The following is a 20,273-nucleotide window of genomic DNA, read 5'->3' on the forward strand; positions in this document are numbered from 1 at the left end:
TATGGTTTTTGTGTGCTTTTTGTTTTGTTTTGGAATTTTGTCTTAATGTTTTAAGTTTGTTTTGATTTTCTTTTGTTGTTTTTTTTTTTCCTTTTGGGAGAGAAAAAGAACAGGACTTTGGGTAGGTAGAGAGATGGGGAGGACCTAGAAGGTGCTGGGACAGGAAAAAGAATATGATCAAATATATCATATGAAAAATTAATAAAAACATTTTTAAAAAAGAGTTTCATGGCATTAGCCATGCTAGAGGAGCAGCGAGTTGCAATTGAAGTTTCAGGTGTCAGTCTGCCAGAGGGGAATCCTATGATGGGCCAATCTCATTTAGGCAAGGTCACAGTACTTCAGTCCCTGGAATGTCTTTTGCTTCTGCTGTGCCTTTCCATGTTTGCTGCAGCTCTCTTTCTCTGGTATCTAGCGTGGTGTGAGTGGACATGTGGAGGTCTCCACTGCCTGTAATATTGTGTTCATGTCTTGGAAACATACCGTTTTACTGGGAATTTTTACCTGTGGATTGTCAAGAAGATGACACCTCCCTAAGCTGTACTGTGTAATTTGATAATAATGATGATAGCTTACACAGAGTTTTGATGAATAAAAACAAATACAAGGATATGTTTCACAGTCAGGGTCTGTGAATTTCACCTAAGGAGCGGCATGGATTGTAGCTCAAGTTAAGGATTAACAAATGAGTCCCAGGAGCCCAGCTAGTTTAGATTCTTTTAGCCTTAATGTCAGGAGATGTGTTCACAGGTCTGAGTGCATCACAGCTGAAACAAAGCTTTGAAAACAACAAAGTTAGACTAAGATGTTTTTGTTAAACAAGAAGACAATCTAAAGTTCTAGAAAGGCACATAGTTGAATGCAGAACTCTTTAAGGTCAGGGAACAAGAACAAAGCAGCCCAATTATTACTGGCTGACGTACTCTCCTTGCTAGGTTTGGTTGATGACCAAAGGTGATGATTAATTCTTTATGCCCATTTCTGCCCTCAATCTCCTGATATAAAAAAACATTAATAAATGGATGTGTACCCTAAAGATTTAAAGTAGAGATAGCTGACTGATTCTTTTTCATATATAAAAGTTTAGGTTTGTGATTCCTTTAAGACTCCTTATAAGATTGCCTTTCAAGGTAAGTAATGAAGTAATTGGCCTTTTGTTTGTAACTGCAAATACAGCCTGTCAGTAAAAGACCTGACAAGAAGACCTTGCTTGCCCACATGGTTAATCTATAACAAGGTGTTTGCGTATGAATGTATGTGGGTTCTTGGGATAATTTGTTTTTCACCTGTAATACATAAAATGTTTAATCATTTGAGGAAGATGAGAAAAATGTTTTTATCTATACTCATTCAGTTGAGAAATGAAATGCAACCGTTTTGACTCTTGTACTGCCTGGAAGATTCTGGGGTATAAAATCTGTGTAAAAAAAAAAAAAAAGCGGGGGGGGGAGAATAAAGAAGGAAATCATCAAGAGAGTTTGTGAGTGTCCTTTTCCCTAATTCCTTCAGTTAGAAAAGTCTAGCCTCACCAACTCTGAGGATTCCTATACCCTGTGCTCCTTGAGGCTGCCCCTCCCCCCCCACCCCGACAGTGATAGTTTCATATCAACTTGCCATGTTGCTGAGGATAACATTGAACTCCTGATCCTCCTGCCTCCATTCCCTGAGTGCTGGGGTTACAGGTGTGCATCAGTCATCACACCTAGTTTTATGAAATGCTAAGAATCAAACTGAGATCTTTGTTCGTGTTAGGTGTGGTGTTTTGAATGGGAGTGGCCCTCATAGGCTCACATATGCGAGTAATTGAGTCCCAATTGGTGGACTCTTTGGGAAGGATAAGGAGGTGTGGCCTGCTAGGGGAGGTGTGTCACTGGGGGTATGCTTTGAGGTTTCAAAAGCCAGTCTCCCTCTCTTTCTCCATCTGCAACTTTTGGATCAGATGTGAGTTCTCAGCTACTTCTCCAGCTCATGCCACGCCTGTCTACCTACCACCATGATGGTCATGGACTAACCCACTAAAACTGGAAGCAAGCCCCCAGTTAAATGCTTTCTTTTGTAAATTGCCTTGGTCATGGTGCTTTGTCACAGCAATGGTACAGTGACTAAGACACTAGGCAGGCACTCCACCAACTGAGCTTCCTTCCTAACCCCTCCAGCATTTTCCTAGGTGGTGCCAGATGTCTGGCAAAGTGTGCCACAGAAGTCACAGCAACCAGAAAACATCAACTCTTCCAGGAGGGGGCCATGGGAGGGCTCAGCATGGAGTGAGTTCTTGGCCCTGGTCACATTTCTCCAGGATGGAAGTCAAGTCCACAGCTGAAGGGACATCCTTTGCCTGCTTCCCTGGATCTTGCTGGCAAGTCAATCTCTTTTTAGCATCAGAGCCAACTTCTTCAGGATTCCGATGTGCACTAAAGACCCACTGAGATATCCAGCCTGTGGACTGAATCATTAGACCTTCTGTTGAAGGACAGTCATTGCTAGGTTAGCTGGACCACAGCCAGTAAGCCATTCTAATGAATCCCCTCTCTATATATAGATAGATTCATTCTACAATTTCTGTTCCTTTAGAGAACCCTGACTAATCCAGATTTTGATCCCAAAGTAGTTCTAGAGCAACAGAATTATAAGGATGATTTTTTTAAGTATCTGGAATAACTTTCCAATTTGCCAACACCTATAGTTAACAGTTCCTGAAGCCTCTCCTGGAAGCTCAGAGAGTACTGGAAGCCCATAACATGAACCATTTTACAAACTTAAGGATGCAAATGCATTTGATTATCCTGATTCATCATTTAGGGTAAGCAAAGATTCAGTGTCTCCCCACAGCTAAACACTGAACTGAACTCCTGAAATCTAGTTACAGAGAGGGAGGAGTGATGAGCAAAGGGGCCAAGACCTGGCTGGTGAAACCCACAGAAACAGCTGACCTGAACAAGAGGGAGGGAGCTCATGAGCCCCAGACTGATAGCTAGGAAACCACCAGCCTAGGACTGATCCAGTACGTGTCAATTAGGTGGCCTGGGCAATCTATGGGGCCTCTGGTAGTAGATCAGTATTTATCCCTAGTATACGAATGGACTTTGAGAGCGCATTCCACATAAAGGGATACTCTCTCAGCCTAGACACACGGGGGGAGGGCCTAGGCCCTGCTCCAAATAATGACAGACTTTGAAGATTCCCCCATGGAAGGCCTCACCTTCCCTGGGAAGCAAAAAGGGGATGGGATAGGGAACTGAGATTGACATGTAAAACAAGCTTGTTTCTAATTTAAATTTAAAAACATAGAAAAAAAGATTCAGTGTCTCTGTATATAAAGCAATGGACTCCATGATAAAATTAACCAACTTCTAGTATCTCAAAATACAATGAAAAGCAATAAACTTGGGGACAAAACTGACCAGTTCCAGATGAGAATAAATGTCTAAAGTTTTTCTAAGTATGCCCTGAAAAAGGATCTCCTTCTCTCCAACAGCCATGGAAATCAAGTTTTGAAAAATCAAGCCAGAGCCTTCAATCTGAGACTGGCTGGATTGGAAAGAAAAGTCAAGTCCCAACCTCTGAGGGTGCTATAGTGAGGGCACTGACTGGTACAGAATGGGATATTGAAACATGGAGAAGCGATGGGGGGGTACTATTGAGGCTGAGAATTTTAAACCCTCAGATTCTCAAGGGTTTCTCTCACCTGAGGAAGGTGTCTCTCCAGAAGATGTACTCTCACCCCCTGAAATACTGCCTTTCCCCCTTTGACTGAGGAGATTAACCCTTCATTGTCTGCTCAACCAGCAGTGACTTTCTCTGAAGGAGATACCAGGCAAGACAATACTGATGTCCCCCAGGGCCCACCTGTTGTTGCCTCTAGACTTATAACCAGACTAAAGCTCAAGCAAGCTAGAGGGGAGATAGAGAGTGTAGCCTATTTGGAATTTCAATACGCTAATAAAGAGCTTAATGAGTTTGCTAATTCATTTGAGCAGAAGGCTAGAGAATAGTGTGGGAATGGGTTTCAAGTGTGTTCGATGATAGTGGAAGGAACATAAACTGGATCGGGCTGAGTTTATCAATATGAACCCTCTGAGTGGAGATTCTAGGTTTAATATGGAAGCTTGCACAACTTACGAATGTGTCAAAAGGCTGAAGCATTTGTCAAGGGATGGCCTACTGAAAAGGGGTTGGAGATGCCTGATACCCCTTAGTGTTGACAGAGAGTTTTTAAGGGTAAGGGAAACTGCAGTGCTATATTGAGTACTCTGTGTAAAACCTAATCCTCCACAATGGAAATGGTGAGAGGGGTGCCAGTACATTTGAAAAGTACATTTGTTGCCCTTTTCCTTGTGCCAGACCTTAGAATGGAAGGCATTGCTGCTCGGTTGGATGAATTAAATACAATGGGTTTAATTGGGACCCAATGTATCAGGGGCCAGGTGGCAGCAAAGTGACCAGAGTTATCATAACGGGCAGCATGGACAAGCATTGTTCATGATGGCCTGACCTGTAATAGGCAGTGTAGGGAAAGTGACTTTTATAGTGGCATGACTTTTGGTCCTGGCTAATCAATCATGGTGTTTCCAGGCGTAAAATATATAAGATGCCTAGTGAGGTTTTGCCCAGCCCTGTGCATCGAGCCTTGGACAGAGATGTTCTGAGCCACTCTGCACACTGATCCACCCAGAGCTTATTCACAACTAAGTCCCCCGTGACAATCACTATTGCCACCAGGTGGCACTCATATCCCCTTGGAGAGCACTTCTCCCTAACAGGCCTAAATTTAATAGGAGATTCCAAGCCATTTCCAAGTCTGAGTTTACTACGCATGTTCACCACACCCCACAACCCCGGATGAGCAAGAGGCCTCTTTGTCTTCATTCACCCTCAAAACAAACCCTGCGTTGTATATGGACTGAATTTGTGTTACCCTTCCCACACCCCCAATTCATATATTGAACTCCTCCCCCCAGTGTGATGGTTTTAGGTAGTGGGCCTTTGGGAAATGTTTGGGTCATGAGGGTAGAGCCCTGTCACGTGTGTGATTAGTGTCCTTATAAAAAGAGATGGGAAAAGCCCAGCATGGTGGCACCTGCCACATTGCCAGCACTTGAGAGGCTGAGACAGGAGGATCATCACTTGGAGGACAGTCTGGAAAACAAACAAAATCAAAAAGGCATGGGAAGAGTTGGAGGTGCAACATGCATGAAGCCCTGGGCTCAGTGTCCAGCCCCCAACAAAACTGATAGGCATGGCACACCCCCATATTCCTAACACTCAGTAGGAAGAGGTGGAGGATCAGAAGTTCAGAGTCATCCTTGGCTACATATTGAGTTTGAGGCCAGCCTGGCCACAGGAGAGTGGGGAGAGAAAGATGGAGGGAATCTTTCTGTCCCATGAATATGTAAGTCAGCTGTCCTTTACCTAGAACCTGGCCATGCTGCATGATGCCTGGTCCTCCATGTAAGGAATGGTTTGGTTTAAGCCACTGGGGCTCTGGTATTCTGCTTACAGCAGTCCCAGCTAGTTAAGACATCCCCTTGTCTCCTGCTCCCGGCCCTAGGAAACTGAAGAAGAATCGAGAACATAGGAACATTGGGGAGTTGCATCCACAGATGGGGAGGGAGCAAGCACACTGGAGCTGGGAATCCATCACTGCCAGGAACCCGCCTAGGATGGATGTGAGCACCTGGACAGCAGAAGCAGACCTGAAATTGCTTCCAGCCAACCAGACTCTACACAGTTCAAGGGGGCAGTCTGCATGTGTCACCCCATAGTTTATTTCCAACGCAGCATGGGGTGGAGGACATACTGCAAAACCGAAGTGACACCACAGCATTCCTCTGCCCCAGACTGTCAAAGTCAACTCTAACAGGTCCTGGGTTTCTACCTGCCCCAGACTTTTAAAGTCAACTCTAACAACAGGTCCTGCGTTTCTACCCCACCCCACAACTTACCTCTCACCTTCCTGAACCTCATCACCTGCCCCAGCCATGCAGACCTCCTCACTGCACCTCAGGGAGGAAACACCAGGCACCCCCCTGCCTCAGGGACTTTACACCTAGGCTCTCTCCACCTGCAAAGCCTTCCTTCTTCATTCAAGGCTCAGCCTCAATGGCAGCTGTTTGGCACACATTTCTCTTCTATTGGAACTTAAAACTGAGTGCCCTGTGCTGTCAGGGTCCCTGCAATGTTTTCCCCTCAGATTAAGCCACTATCTCATCTTTTATTTCATTGTCTTTTCTGTCTTCCCACAGCTACAAAGTAAAATTCAGAAGGCTAGGAATTTCTTGTGTCCTCCAGCTGCTCCAAGTGTCTGAATAGTGTCACAGCACCACAAGGTACTCAGTAAGCATATGTTGAATTGGTAGATTCATCTGCAGGCCGGATGCCCTGCTTTGTGTTGGCTACCTGCCCTTAAGAAACACCCAGTGTGGCCGGGCGTTGGCCGCACAAACCTTTAATCCCAGCACTCTGGGAGGCAGAGGCAGGCGGATTTCTGTGAGTTCGAGGCCAGCCTGGTCGACAGAACAAGTGCCAGGATAGGCTCCAAAGCTACACAGAGAAAACCTGTCTCAAAAAAAAAAAAAGAAAAAGAAAAGAAAGAAAGAAAGGGAGGGAGGGAGAAAGAAAGGAAGGAAGGAAGGAAAGGAAGGAAGGAAGGAAGGTAGGAAGGAAGAAGGAAAGAAACTCCCAGTGTAATGGGGAAGGGGAGTATAGAAAAAGGAAGGCATTCAAACGGTGCCACTTCACATGGCAAGATGAAAAGTCTAGAGATCTGTTGCATAGCAACGTGAATATACTTGATACATGTTGAAGCTAACTTGGTTGAGATGGCAGGTCTAATGGTGATAGATGCCTGTGTGTGTGTGTGTGTGTGAGTGTGTGTGTGTGTGAGTGTGTGTGTGTGTGTGTGTGTGTGTGTGTGTGTGTGTGTGTGTGTGTACTTACTTACACGTACTGCATCTTTGTTAAAGATTGTTAGGTTATCTTTAGGCCCCCTAAAAGCCGTGTATTGCCCAACTTGCACTTGAGCCAGCATGCTTGTGACAATTAGGTAATGTGATTGGAATATACAGACTCCTAGCTTCCACCAAGCCAAAGGCATTCTGATTGCATCTGGGGCCTGTAGTACTGAATCCCCTGTTTTGCCAAGACTCTGCTGCCTGATGTTTCTACTGGTGTATTCTTAAAACACTTTGTTCTGTGACTATAAAAACTCCATGAACTGTTGCCATGTTGGAGCACAATATTTGGGGTAACTTAAATATGTGTTCCCAGGCCATGGTCACTCATATTTGGCTCCAGAATAAACAAACCATCTCTTATTCCCTTTGAAATAAAAGCTGTTTTGATTGAGATGAGATCTTGTGTAGATCTTGCTAGCCTATAACTGGCAATCCTCCTCATGAATGCTGGGACTACTGGTCTATGCCTCCGAGTCTCAGACCTGAGAGACTGGCAGCTGAGAGACTGGCGGGATCAGCATGAGAGGGTACACCAGGAAGATACAATGCCATGGGCAAAGACAAGAGCAGAGACCACATAGTTAGAATAACTGGATTTGGGGGGGGGCAGGTGCTGGTGACAATGTGGCAGAGTGCTAAGGCCACAAGCAGTGGCCAAGGCCTGGAAAGTGAAAAGTGCAGACTTGCCCTGAAGGCAGGAAGAGCCACAGCAGGGTTTGAAACAGGGCAACTTTTTTGCCAAAGTTCTATGAAAATGTGGAGACTGAGTGGAGCAAGTCAGGGCCTGGAGGCTAGAAGACTATTCCAGGGTCACTGATTGGTGGCAGTTTGAACTGGGTCAGGACAATGGAAAGAGGGACATTTTCCCTCAGAATGGTTGACTTGTGAAGATTGTATTGGCTGGTCCCTTCTTCTTCCTCCTCCATGAAACCTGATCTTGGAGTTCATAAGGGAGGGGTGGGAGGTGGGTGAAGGCAACCCTGGCATCACCCACATGGTCCTCAATTAGCTCCCAGCCCCCCAACCAACCAACGCCCCCCCCCACCTCCCCAGGGAGAGCAAAACCTTCAAAAGAGCTGGGCCCAACCCCAAAGGCAGCTCAGCAGGGCGGCTACTGGAGCAGAGGCTGCCTTGGGGGTGTGGTAAGAGCAGGCCAGGCCCAGTTCCCATGCCCTTAAGGGTCAGAACTCAGTGGGCCCAGTTGTCCCCTTTGGAATCCCAGGAGACTCAGTGCAGCCTGGCCTAGCACGGCCCTGAGGGAGAGGAAGGGAAAGGGCCTGAGAGGTCTGGAAGGAAAAGCCAGCTCCGTCTGCTCTTCAGACAGCAATCATGCTGGTGTGCAGTCTGATCCTACCCACTAGCTGCTCCATTCCAGAAGGCCCTGGGAGTGCAAGGATAGAATCCCGTTTGGAACTGGGACTTCCACTGCACACCCATCTGACACTTTCTAGACCCTGCCAGTCCTCTGCTCTTACCTCCGTTGGCTTCCCTGCCCCCTCCTGGAACAACACAGGTCCTTTCTGCCAGGTTTTGTGATGTTTCTGCAATAGTAGAGACTGAAACCGTGGACCCTTTCACAAGCCCGGGCAAGTGCTCTACTACTGAACCATACCATCAGTTTCTTTCTTTCAATTTTTAGAGATAACAGTCTTTCTAAGTTGCTCAGACTGGACATGAATCTGTCTCTCTCTCTCTCTCTCTCTCTCTCTCTCTCTCTCTCTCTCTCTCTCTCTCTCTCTCTCTCTCTCTGGGTCTCATATATCCCAAACTAGCTTCAAATTCGCTATGGAAAAGAGATTCACTATGGAGAAGAGGATGGCCTTGAACTTCTGACCTTCCAGCCTCCACCCCCTGAGAGGTTACAAGCATGCTCCACCACACCTGGTCTATTATCACCACACCTGGTCTACATGCTAGGGCTAGAACCCAGCACTTTGTAAGTATTGGCAGGCACTCTACCATTGAGCCACAGCCACAGTCTCATCGTGTGGTGGCATCTAATAGTGCTGAAATTTCAATCCCTCTACCTCAGCCTCTCAAGTAGCTAGGATTACCGGCCTGCGCCACTCTGCCTGGGTATTTCCTTTGTTTTCTGTGGTTGTTCATTGTTTGTTTGTTTGTTTAGACAGGTTCCCACTGTATCCTAGGTTGGCCAGGAATTCTTGCTCTGCCTATCTTATTGCCCCAAGTTCAGGGCTTACATCACTGGCTTCAGGCACTCACTCAAGCCTTCTGGGGCAATGGCACACTAAGTGCACCATCAACCTTCCGAAGCAGGTGTATTTCTATCCTTATTCTGTAGAGGAAGAATGGAGACATGTCTAAGGGCAGGGGCGGCGACAGAAGTCTGACCCCCTATACTCTGACACGAGTCACATCTGGGTCTCCAAACCTCTTCTGGGCTTTAGCACCAGCAACAGGGATAGGATGGGCTAGGGATGCTGTTGGGCATTGTCTGACTTCTGCAGCCCCTAACCACACCTGGTGATGCCCTGGTTCTACCACAGAGGACACCACATTTACTTTACTGTTACCCAGGGCTTACCGTCTCCATTTCTGCACCTAGTAAGAGGGGCAGGAAACCAGGCCTGGCTAGTTTATTGTGGATTTCCCAGCTGCATCGTCTTTAATCCCATGCGCTTCATTCACAGTGAAGCCTGAGTGAATGACAGAGCTCTGCTTGCCTCCAAATTCCTTTGGAAGGCCTCTCTCCTTCTGCCTTTTAGGGGCATCAGCTGGCATCCAGCTGAAGAACAGGAGCTTCCATCCATCCCCAGTCTTAAAGGACCCTAGAGAGTTCCTAGGTGACTTCTGATAGTACCCCTAGATCCACCGGATTCTAGGAAGGGGTAAGTCTCACCCCTTCCCCGTGTGGGTTCAGCTCTAATAAGCCCGGCACACTGATGAGTCTCGTCTCTTACCCCACCCACTCCTCACAGCCTCGGGACCAGGTGTCAGATCTGCCTGCTCTAGCTGAAAGCCCGATGCCTACAAAGGGCGGGGACTAAAGCCTGGGAGAGTGCAGTCTGGAGGGTTTCCATCTCCCGCAACCCAAGAAGCACAATCTGGGCGGGCCCTGCGAGTCTGTGCTACCCAGTCCCCGCCCCCTGTTCCTCAGAGCCCTCCCGCTGGCGTTTCCTGCCCTAAACCCGCAGCTGCGCGCTATTTAAGGCGTCCTCCGTTGGGAGGCGCGGTCCTGCAGGATTCCCGCAGGCGCAGCTTTGGCCACCCACGGTCGTCCCCCCACCTGAGCCAACCCGGCAAGCAGGCGGTGAGTTCGGGGAGCCGGGAATACGGATCACTCCACTGCTGGGGGCTGAGGCTTGCTTGCCCGGGGCACTAGACACGATTGGAGCCACCAGCGGCGCTCACCTAACCTGTCTTTAGCCAGGCTCTGTGCTCAGCGCCGTTCCCTCTTCTTTCATTGAACCTTTGCAGAGAGACTGGAAGGTTACCCAAATGCCCAGCTAATTAGAGAAGGAAGCAGGATAGATGTAGGTCTGGTAGTACCTGCTTTACTTATAGGAAAGGCACCCACCCACCCACTTACACACACACACACACACACACACACACACACACACACCACATACACATACACACACACACACACACACACACACACACATACACACACACACACACACACACACACACACACACACACACACACACACACCCTAAAATGTGCTGGGAACCTTGGGACCTCCACTCTGCTATGGCCATTTCTTTTGAGGGTCGAGAATGACTGCAACAGACTTGGAGGGAAATGGGATGGAGGCAAAGGCTAGGACCAGGTGTATTCACTAAAGTCACAGGTGGTATTTTTATTGGCAGATAGATCAAATGCCCTGGGCTTTTAAGCCCCTCACTCCATCATTCCTCACCCGCCACTGGCAAGTGCCAAGATGAAAATGAGACCCTCTCATTTTAAATGAGGCACGGAAGGTGGGAACAGGGGCCACTAATAACCTGAAGATGACATCTCGCTCCACCCCTGCTGTCTTAGGGTAACCAGCCTTGCACAGAAGGAAGGGCATGGCACAGCTGCGTGACCTTGGATAAGTTCCTCAACTGGTCCGTTTCCATAGGAACCTCTAGTTAATCCAGACCTCTTTGGGATGTGGTCATCCTTGGGCACTGGCCTGTGAAATAAGGCACAAATGTATGATTAGACAGGGACCCCTAGCCCTGGCAGACTAGCTCCTGTGGGCTTCCATCTAGGAGGAGCTAAGAAAGGCATCCCAGCTGATGGCTATCTGATCCCTGTCTTCCCACAGAAGGAGGCCCTGGAAACATGGGTGACTGGGGCTTCCTGGAGAAGCTGCTAGACCAGGTCCAGGAGCACTCGACGGTGGTGGGCAAGATCTGGTTGACTGTGCTCTTCATCTTCCGAATCCTCATCCTGGGCCTTGCTGGTGAGTCAGTGTGGGGCGACGAGCAGTCGGATTTTGAGTGTAACACAGCCCAGCCAGGCTGCACCAACGTCTGCTATGACCAGGCTTTCCCCATCTCCCACATCCGATACTGGGTGCTGCAGTTCCTCTTTGTCAGCACACCCACCCTGATCTACCTGGGCCATGTCATCTACCTGTCTCGGAGGGAAGAGCGATTGCGGCAGAAAGAGGGAGAGCTGCGGGCACTGCCATCCAAGGACCTACATGTAGAGCGGGCGCTAGCCGCCATAGAACATCAGATGGCCAAGATCTCGGTGGCAGAGGACGGTCGTCTTCGGATTCGTGGGGCGCTCATGGGTACCTATGTGGTCAGTGTGCTGTGCAAAAGTGTGCTGGAGGCAGGCTTCCTCTATGGCCAGTGGCGCCTCTACGGCTGGACCATGGAGCCCGTGTTTGTGTGCCAGCGTGCGCCCTGCCCCCACCTCGTGGACTGCTATGTCTCTCGACCCACAGAGAAGACTATCTTCATCATCTTCATGTTGGTGGTGGGAGTCATATCCCTGGTGCTCAACCTTCTGGAACTGGTGCACCTGCTATGTCGGTGCGTCAGCCGGGAGATAAAGGCACGGAAGGACCACGACACACCCCCAGTCCAGGGCAGCGCTTCAGACCCTTACCCTGAACAGGTTTTCTTCTACCTCCCCATGGGCGAGGGACCTTCGTCCCCACCATGTCCCACCTACAATGGGCTCTCATCCAGTGAGCAAAACTGGGCCAACTTGACCACAGAGGAGAGGCTGACCTCTTCTAGGCCTCCCCCGTTTGAAAATGCAGCCCCTCAGGGTGGCCGGAAGACCCCTAGTCGCCCCAACAGCTCTGCATCTAAGAAGCAGTATGTGTAGGACCTGGGGCTCATGTTACTCAAGAGAGAGGTCCTGAGAACTATGTCCATCTTGGATGCCTCTCAGGTGGCCCCTCCTCAAAGGCACTAAGGGGACAACTGGGACACTCGCTGGGCAGAGGACCTGATTACAGGTGGTTCTGGAATACTTTGTGATGACCAAGGGACACCGTGGCTTCTTTCCAGAATGTGACTCTGCCCAGATTCGGTCACAACAGGTGGGGGTACTCCTGGCTAAGGGTGCTATGGATCCTCTGATCTTTTCACCTGATCCAGAGGGACCCAGAGCCAACTGGACTTGTTGGGCCTCCCCTACTGGACTGCACCCTGGGTTTTCATCACACCCTGTCCTCCTGGAAGAAGGCTGATGCAGGCTGCTGGCTCGGCTTCATCACCTGGACAGACACAGCCTGCGCTGGATCTGGCCCTTTCCGGGGGAACTGGTTGGTGTCTTGTTTCTGTCGCTCCTTGTCCCATTGTTTATGCTTCTAAAATAAACATGACTTGATCATAAGTGTGCTGATGCTGTCCTGGCTGCCTGGGGCAGCGGGAGGAAGGCAGTTATTTTACCCAGGCTTCCTTTTCCTTCTAGTCTTCTGTCATCTGTCTTCCATCTCTACAGCCCAGCCCCAGTCAGCACCCTAAACCCTCAGATAAAGCCTTCCTCTCAACACTAAGCCCTCACACTCTGCCTTTTGAAACATCCGGACACTGGTCTCTTCTCACCCACTCCCCATCCTATCCAGCGTCCTGATAATCAACTGCCCATTTATTGGTGGCCAAAACAAGTGTCTTTTCCCACCCTGTCCCATGTCCCATGCCTGTTGGGTACCTCAGCCTGCTGTCCCCTGTTGTGTGCCTCCTGACTAAACATTGTTCCCTCAAACATGCCTGTTACCAAGACCTTCATATTCTAAATCAGTCACCCCATTAGTCCTTCCCACCTCACTGTGGGTACCCGGGGACTTCGAAAGGGTGGGTTAAGGCAAGCCATATGTTTCCCAAATCCTTTCTAGTCAGCCTGTGAGAAGGAGCATAAGAAGGACCTGTATCTCTGTATCCAGAACTTACTGGGGAAGACTATGCAGTGGCAGTACAGAAGGTCCCCTTCTTACTCTGCCACTCCCCGGAGCCTCTTAGTGTCTATTGACCTGAAAAGGTCAGAGCATTGGTACGGGAGGAAGGAGTAAGAAGTGCTTTCACACCTGGCTCCTAAGTTTATTGCTCCCACCTGTGCCAGTCATGCGGCCTGGAGTCGATCACATCTGAGTCGCCATTTTTCTCATCTCTAAAACATAACCAGGCTGAGGATGGGGCTCAGTTGGTAGAGTTCCTGCCTGGCATGAGCAGAGTCCTAGGTTGGATCACCAGCATCACATAAACTTCATGTGGTGTTGGATGTCTATCCTCTCACTCAGCCTTGGGAGGTGAAGGCAGGAGGCCAGAAGTTCAAGGTCATCTTTGGCTATATAGTGAGTTTGGGGGCAGCTTTAACTTCCTCGCAAAGGATATGCAATAAAATAAACAAAAGTATGTGTCTGCCTGGCTCGGCAGAGTCAAGCAATAAAATTCATCTCACACTTTCCAGCAAGGCCAGGAACAAAACAGCTGCCCTCCTCCAGGAAGGCTTCCCTGACTTCACCAGCAATGGCCACTAACTCTTGGGGTCTGGACCACTGCTCAGAACACAGCTATCTCACTGAGTCTCTAAACGTTGCCAGCAAGGCACTTGTATTCCTCCCAAAAGCCCAGATCTGACAGTGACTTGGGAGATGGAGCTAAACTGGGCATAAAGAAGCAGGTCTGTTAGAAGGCCTGACTCAGGAGGCTCAGTCCCTTCTTAACTGAGAGGCTGAAGGCTGGAGGCTCTCAGAGCCACCCCGCTCTGAGGCTCCGAAGCCTACTCTCCACATCCTCCACCTGGCCCAGCTTGGAGAGGCCATGGGAGAGGTGTAACGAAGGTGAACATCCTAGCACTGAGTTCACTTTCTCGGAAGTTGATGTAAGGGCTGGGTGCAGTTGGGACCTAAACTGGCAGCTACACAAAAACAAGGGCAAAGGAGCTGAGGGTGAGGATGTACAATAGGGGGGACCATGTAGTGTGGGGAGGGGTGGTGTGCATGAAGACTTTGCATGGAAGGCTTCACCCCTCCTGCCTTTGATGGGCAAGGCCACTGTAACCATGGTAACAAAATACTGATAAAAGGGTGGCTGAGATGATACAAATGTATCCTCTCACAGTGCTGGACCCTGGAGGTCCAAGCTCAAAAGTTTCTAAGGGCTGTGGGTGAGAATCCCTTCACACTTTTCTCCTGGCTCCTGGTAGTTTTCTGAACATCTTTCTGCTGTTTTTTTTTTCTTTAATCGGATCCTAGAAGCATCATTCCCATCCTCATAGGCCGTTCTCTCTCTCATTACATCTCTCTTCTTCCCACGTGTTCATATTGGATTTGATCCAAAGAAGTCATTTCAGTTTGATTATTTCCAGGAAAGGCCCTATTCCCAAATAAGTTTACATTTTGAGAGCCTGGGGGTTAAGGAAGACACAATTTGACTCACACCAGCACCCTGCTGATCCCCTCACATCCAAACAAGGGTGGGGGAGTGTACTGGCAAATACAAAACTCAGTGGCCTCCTGGAGGGTGTGGCTGGAGAGTAACTACATCATTTGGTTTCCTTTGCTCCCTTCTTCCCACCCACCCCTCCCCAGAGTCCACCAAGACCTAGTAGCTCTGGGTCCCAGAAAAACCACCATCTGGGGGTAGGACACTTGGTATCTGCCACCATCTCTCACACTCACTCTGGTTCTGTCCATTCTCTGGGCCTCAGTTTCTCTCCTGTGAAATGACTGGGTTGGGTGAGAAACAGGATAATTAGACATGAGGATTGTGTCACAGTCCCTGGTCTGAAGCTCATGAGTGACATGTTATTTTTCATGAATCAGAATAGACTCAAGGTTATTTTATAAAAAGATGAATTCCAGGCACTTGGATTCACCACAGCCTTCCTGGGTAGGCAAGAGAAGTGCAGGGTTATACCAAGTACACATAAACAATGCAGGGACTGTGTCAAGCAGGGTGCTATCAAAACTTCTTCCTGATTTAATTGTGCTGGCTGACTGGGCACTAGGTTGCTGACCTCATGACTTTTTCTTGTCTTTGATTTTTGTTGTTAGTTTGGTTTGGTTTCTGTGATCCAGGCTGACCTGGATCATCCACAGTGATCCACCACTGGATTAGAACTAAGCTTAAAGAAACAGGTGTAAATAAGACACAATGAAACCCATTACTTTGTGTGTTAACTTCAAAAATAAAAGATATGGCTGGACATGGTTGTGCAATGCCTTTGATCTGCACTCTCCTGGCAGAGGCAGGCAGATCTCTGTGAGTTCTAGGCCAGCCTTGTCTACATAGCGAGTTCAAGACAGGTTCAGTGCCTAGCATCCATATCAGGCAGCTCACAACTGCCTCAAATTTCAATTCCAGGAGATCTGACACCTTCTTCTGGCCTTCACAGGTAACACACACACACACACACACACACACACACACACACACACACACACACTAATATATATTTATTTAAAGTCATCCCTTTCCATATCCATTCATGCTTATGTTCAAATAAAATCAGAATAACAGTGTGGCCAAAGGTCTGTGTTCTACCTCTCGAATTTTCTGTTGAATTGCAGCCTTTCCCTCACATTGTTAAATGGCTTTGGAAACAGAGCTTAGGTCATGGGCTCTATCAGTATCCTTAACCAGGATGCCAGAATTGGACCTTTTGATGCCCCCATCTCCTGATCCTCTGTGTTAAATGACACTGATACTGATGCTGCACAAACATGCTTTCCCAATTCCTATTTCTTTGAAAGAAAGATTTTCCAAGAAATGAAGTGAAAGGAAGGGCCAGAGCTATGAAATTATAAACTGAAAGAAATTTAGGGGCTTTCTTTCTGGTGATGAAAGTAAGTCATTGTAGATTATCCAGAAATACGGACACACGATAATTACGGGAAGTGAAAACAGTGACCTCCACATGGGTGGAGATGGTGCTGTCCAAAAGGAGAATAAGGCAACGGAGCCAGACTCAGGGATCTCCTCCTCCACACCAGGGAAAGATGGACATTTGTTCTCTAAAGGGGATAAAGCTGGAGAAACACCATTGTAACACGAAAAATAAAAGACCCAGACACAGATATTGGGGTTCAAACTTCAAGCTGAAGGTCAGAAAAGCAAAGCATCTGGACACTTGCTCTCACTCTACCTCAGACTGAAAGACATCCTGGTTCCACCAAACCTCAGACTGTAACCTCTCCTCAGCGTGGCTGGAGAATCCTGAGACTTCAGTGTCTTCCTATCCTCAATGTGGCTGGAGAATGAATCCCTGATACTGACTACTGAAGACCCTGCTCCTATCCTTCATACCCCTCTAGTGCTGGGATTAAAGGCTTGTGATCCCAGGTGCTGAGATCATCTTTGTGTGAGCTGTTTCTCTTTAGAACTGGATCTGGGTGGCCTTGGACTCACAGAGATCCATCCATCTACCTCTTAATCCCAAATCCTAGGATTAAAGGCGTGTACCTTCTAGCTTCTAGCTGCAGGTATTAAAGGCGTGTGCCTGGCTTCTATGACTTGTGGCTGACTTTGTTTTCTGAATCCTCAGGCAAGCTTTAATAAATCATAAATAATATATCACCACGCACCTTGCCTGTGAGGATATGAGATGATAACCTGCCCCATGGGGAGACGTCACCACCAAAGCTCTCTTGATCACAGAAGATCAGCTGATGAACAAGGCTAAAGTTAGAAGCGCTAACCCAGCCTGGGTTGTAGAAGGAGGGTGTAGAAGCCTACTGAGAGGCGGGAGGGGCGATTATGGGCTGGGGGAGCTGGGGAGGGCATTCCCGACCTATGCCCTGAAGAAGAAGCAAGGTTGATAGATTTCTTGTTCAGAATTGTGGTGTTTTGTTTTGAGTTTGGGTGGGGTTTTTTGTTTGTTTTTAATTTGACTGTCTTGTAGCCTAGGCAGGGACAGCTTACTATTTTGTTGAGGGTGACCTTGAACTTCTGATCTTCTTACCACTGGCCCCTTTCCCAGTGCTAATATGACAGGCATGCTATATCTATATCACCGTTGTCGGTGGTGGTGGTGGTGGTGTGTGTGTGTGTGTTTTAATGTTTTAAATATACATATTGAAACTTCACTATATAGCCATTGGCTAGCCTGAAACTCGCTCTGTAGACCAGGCTGACCTCAAATTCAGAGATCTGCCTGCCTCTACCTCCTGAGGACTGGTATTAAAGGCATGCACCACCATGCCTGTCCTAGTTTTTATTTTTTATTTATCATTTTGTTTTTTGAGACAAGGTTTCCGTGTGTAGCCCTGGCTGTCCTGGAACTCACTCTGTAGACCATGCTGGCCTTGAACTCATAGAGATCCGCTTGCCTCTGCCTCCCAAGTGCTGGGATTAAAGACACGCACCACTATCACCCGGCAAGTTTTTTATTTTTAGTTTTGAGAATGCATATTTATCTCTGTGTGTGCATGTGCCTATGTGAGTACGAGTGCCATGGAGACCAGAGGTGTCAGATCCCTTGGAGCTGGAGTTGTAAACAGTCTGCTATGGCCTAGTCTCTCATCCTCTGCAAGAGCAGTGCTATCTCTTAACTGCCGAGCCATCTCTCCAGCCCCCGAGGTTGTTTTTGATGTGTTCTGCCATGTGCTTTCAAAAAACTACATGTGTGTATGCACACAATGCACAGACATACTTGCAGACAAAACGCCCACATATATAAAGTAAACACATTAGAAAGGGGCCTGCACTGCTTCCAAGAAGAATCACCAGCTGAGAGGACAGAGCCTTCACTAGTCTCAGGATTTTCTGCTGTCTTGATCTTGGACTCAATAGCATCCAAAACTGAGAGAAAATAAAAGCTTACGGTTAATTGGGTTTTGATTTTTTTGAGAAAGGGTCCTGGCTGTGCAGCTGTGTGTCTGTGTATGTGCATCTAAATGCAATGACCGTGAAGAGGAGAGGTCATGAACTCAAGCCAATTCTCCTGCCTCAGCCTCCCAAGTGCTGGGATTTAGGCATGTGCCACCACACCCAGCCAGTTTATTGTACTTTCTTCTGGTATATTCTGGTATAGAAATTTTTCTCAATGTGCCATTTTGTCTGAAGATTTAATTACTGTGTAGCCAGATTCACTGGATTGTTTCTTCAATAATTTTATGACTTAGCAATTAGCTGACATCTATCTGCATGCAATAGTAGGTGAAATGCTACTTTTGCCCCTAAATAACTCAGAGTCCCAGAAGTAGTTCCTGGATAACCTTTCTGCACTGATATGTGATGTCAGCAGTACGAGAGAGAGAGAGAGAGAGAGAGAGAGAGAGAGAGAGAGAGAGAGAGAGAGAGAGATTATTACTACATTTATTTTTATTTGTGTGTGCACACAGGCATACTTATGAATGGGGGAGGCAGTCCTGCCAGAACACCAGTGAGTCTGTCAAAGGGCAACTTAATGAGAATCTGTTCTCTCCTTCCACCAGGCAGCTTGAAAGGCTAGAACTCAAGTCATTAGTCTTGGCAGCAACTACCTTTACCCTCTGATCCATCTGGCCAGCCCTGTGTTCTATATTTTTACACATAAACTAGACTTCTGCCTCACTGGTCTACCATTGTATTGGCCACTCTTGATCTCTACACTAATGTAAGGTGGTGATGCATCAAATAACCCTCAGGCTTCATCTGAGTCATTTAAATCTCCAGAACAAATAAAATGCCGATTGGCATCAGAGTCTAGGCAGGCTTATCTCATCACACCATATATCCTTGTTTTGTTCAGATTCAACGAAGAGCCCTAAATAAAGCTGTTCCCCTGCTTCTGTGTGTGGTCCGTGGGGAGGTTCTGTAGCCAGGACCTCCTAGTTCCCAGCTGAAATCCCTGAGGCTTTCACAAGTAACCTGCCACTCAGTGTGGGCTGGCACAATTTGAAATTTGGGCAATAAGTGACGACACCTGCAGCAATTAGGCATCATTACCTTCACTTCAGTTCACAGGTTCTAGTGATGAGAGCTGCCCTCTTGAATCTGACCCTGTCACCCAGAGCATGAACTAAGCCGACCTCTGCTAAATCAGATTTACCCTGCATCTGGGGAATCCAAGGAGCTTCATTCACTGATGTGGCATCCCTGGTGGCGATGGGGCTGAGCTCTTAGCCTGCATGGCAGAGGTCTTCGAGGGTTGCTCTTCTCGGAGGAAGGGGTATGAAGGTGTGAGAGACAGAGACAGAGAGAGAGGGGGAGGGAGAGAGAGAGAGAGAGAGGGAGAGGGAGAGAGAATGACAGGGTCTCAACCAGGCTGTGGTGGCACACCCCTTTAATCCCAGCACTTGGAAGGAAGAAATTCATCTAGGAAGCAAAGGGCAGACGACAGGAGCATACATAACTTAGGAGTGATGTGTAAAATCTTACAAGGGCTGGGAGTCTGCTCAGGCAGCAGAGGCCATCCTAGCAAGCATGAAGCCCAGGGCTCGATCCACAGGACTTCCTAGAGCCAACCAACGTGGTACAGGCCTGTCACCCAGCACTCAAGAGCTAGAGGCAGGAGGATCAGAAGTTCAAGATCATCCTCGGCTACATACTGAATCTGAAACCAACCTGAGCTACCCGAGACCCTCATGTAGACCCTCAAAAAATGAGAATCCAGGGCTGGAGAGATGGCTCAGAGGTTAAGAGCACCGGTTACTCTTCCAAAGGTCCTGAGTTCAATTCCCAGCAACCACATGGTGGCTCACAACCATCCGTTATGAGATCTGGTGCTCTCTTCTGGTGTGCAGATATACATGGAAGCAGAATGTTGTATACATAATAAATAAATAAAATCTTTTTTAAAAAATGAGAATCCAATGTCGCATGCCCTCCCCCAACAAACACCCTCAAAATGGACCATATGCCTAAAATAAAAGGCAAGAGACATTAATTTTGTTGTGATCTTGGATTAGGCAAAGATTG

The 20,273-nt window shown here is 47.9% G+C and overlaps 1 protein-coding gene across 1 annotated transcript; it reads left to right on the forward strand.

The window, feature by feature from the left end:
• Positions 1-10,153: 10,153 nt before the first annotated feature.
• Positions 10,154-12,765, forward strand: Gja4 (gap junction protein alpha 4; the record flags this gene model as incomplete). Its single annotated transcript, NM_001244025.1, is given in 2 exon segments — positions 10,154-10,224; positions 11,234-12,765. A coding segment is annotated over 1 exon segment (1,002 nt). The 3' UTR covers positions 12,253-12,765.
• Positions 12,766-20,273: the final 7,508 nt, after the last annotated feature.

Source organism: Cricetulus griseus, chromosome 2 (genome assembly GCF_003668045.3).
Source record: "Cricetulus griseus strain 17A/GY chromosome 2, alternate assembly CriGri-PICRH-1.0, whole genome shotgun sequence".
Taxonomy (NCBI): domain Eukaryota; kingdom Metazoa; phylum Chordata; class Mammalia; order Rodentia; family Cricetidae; genus Cricetulus; species Cricetulus griseus.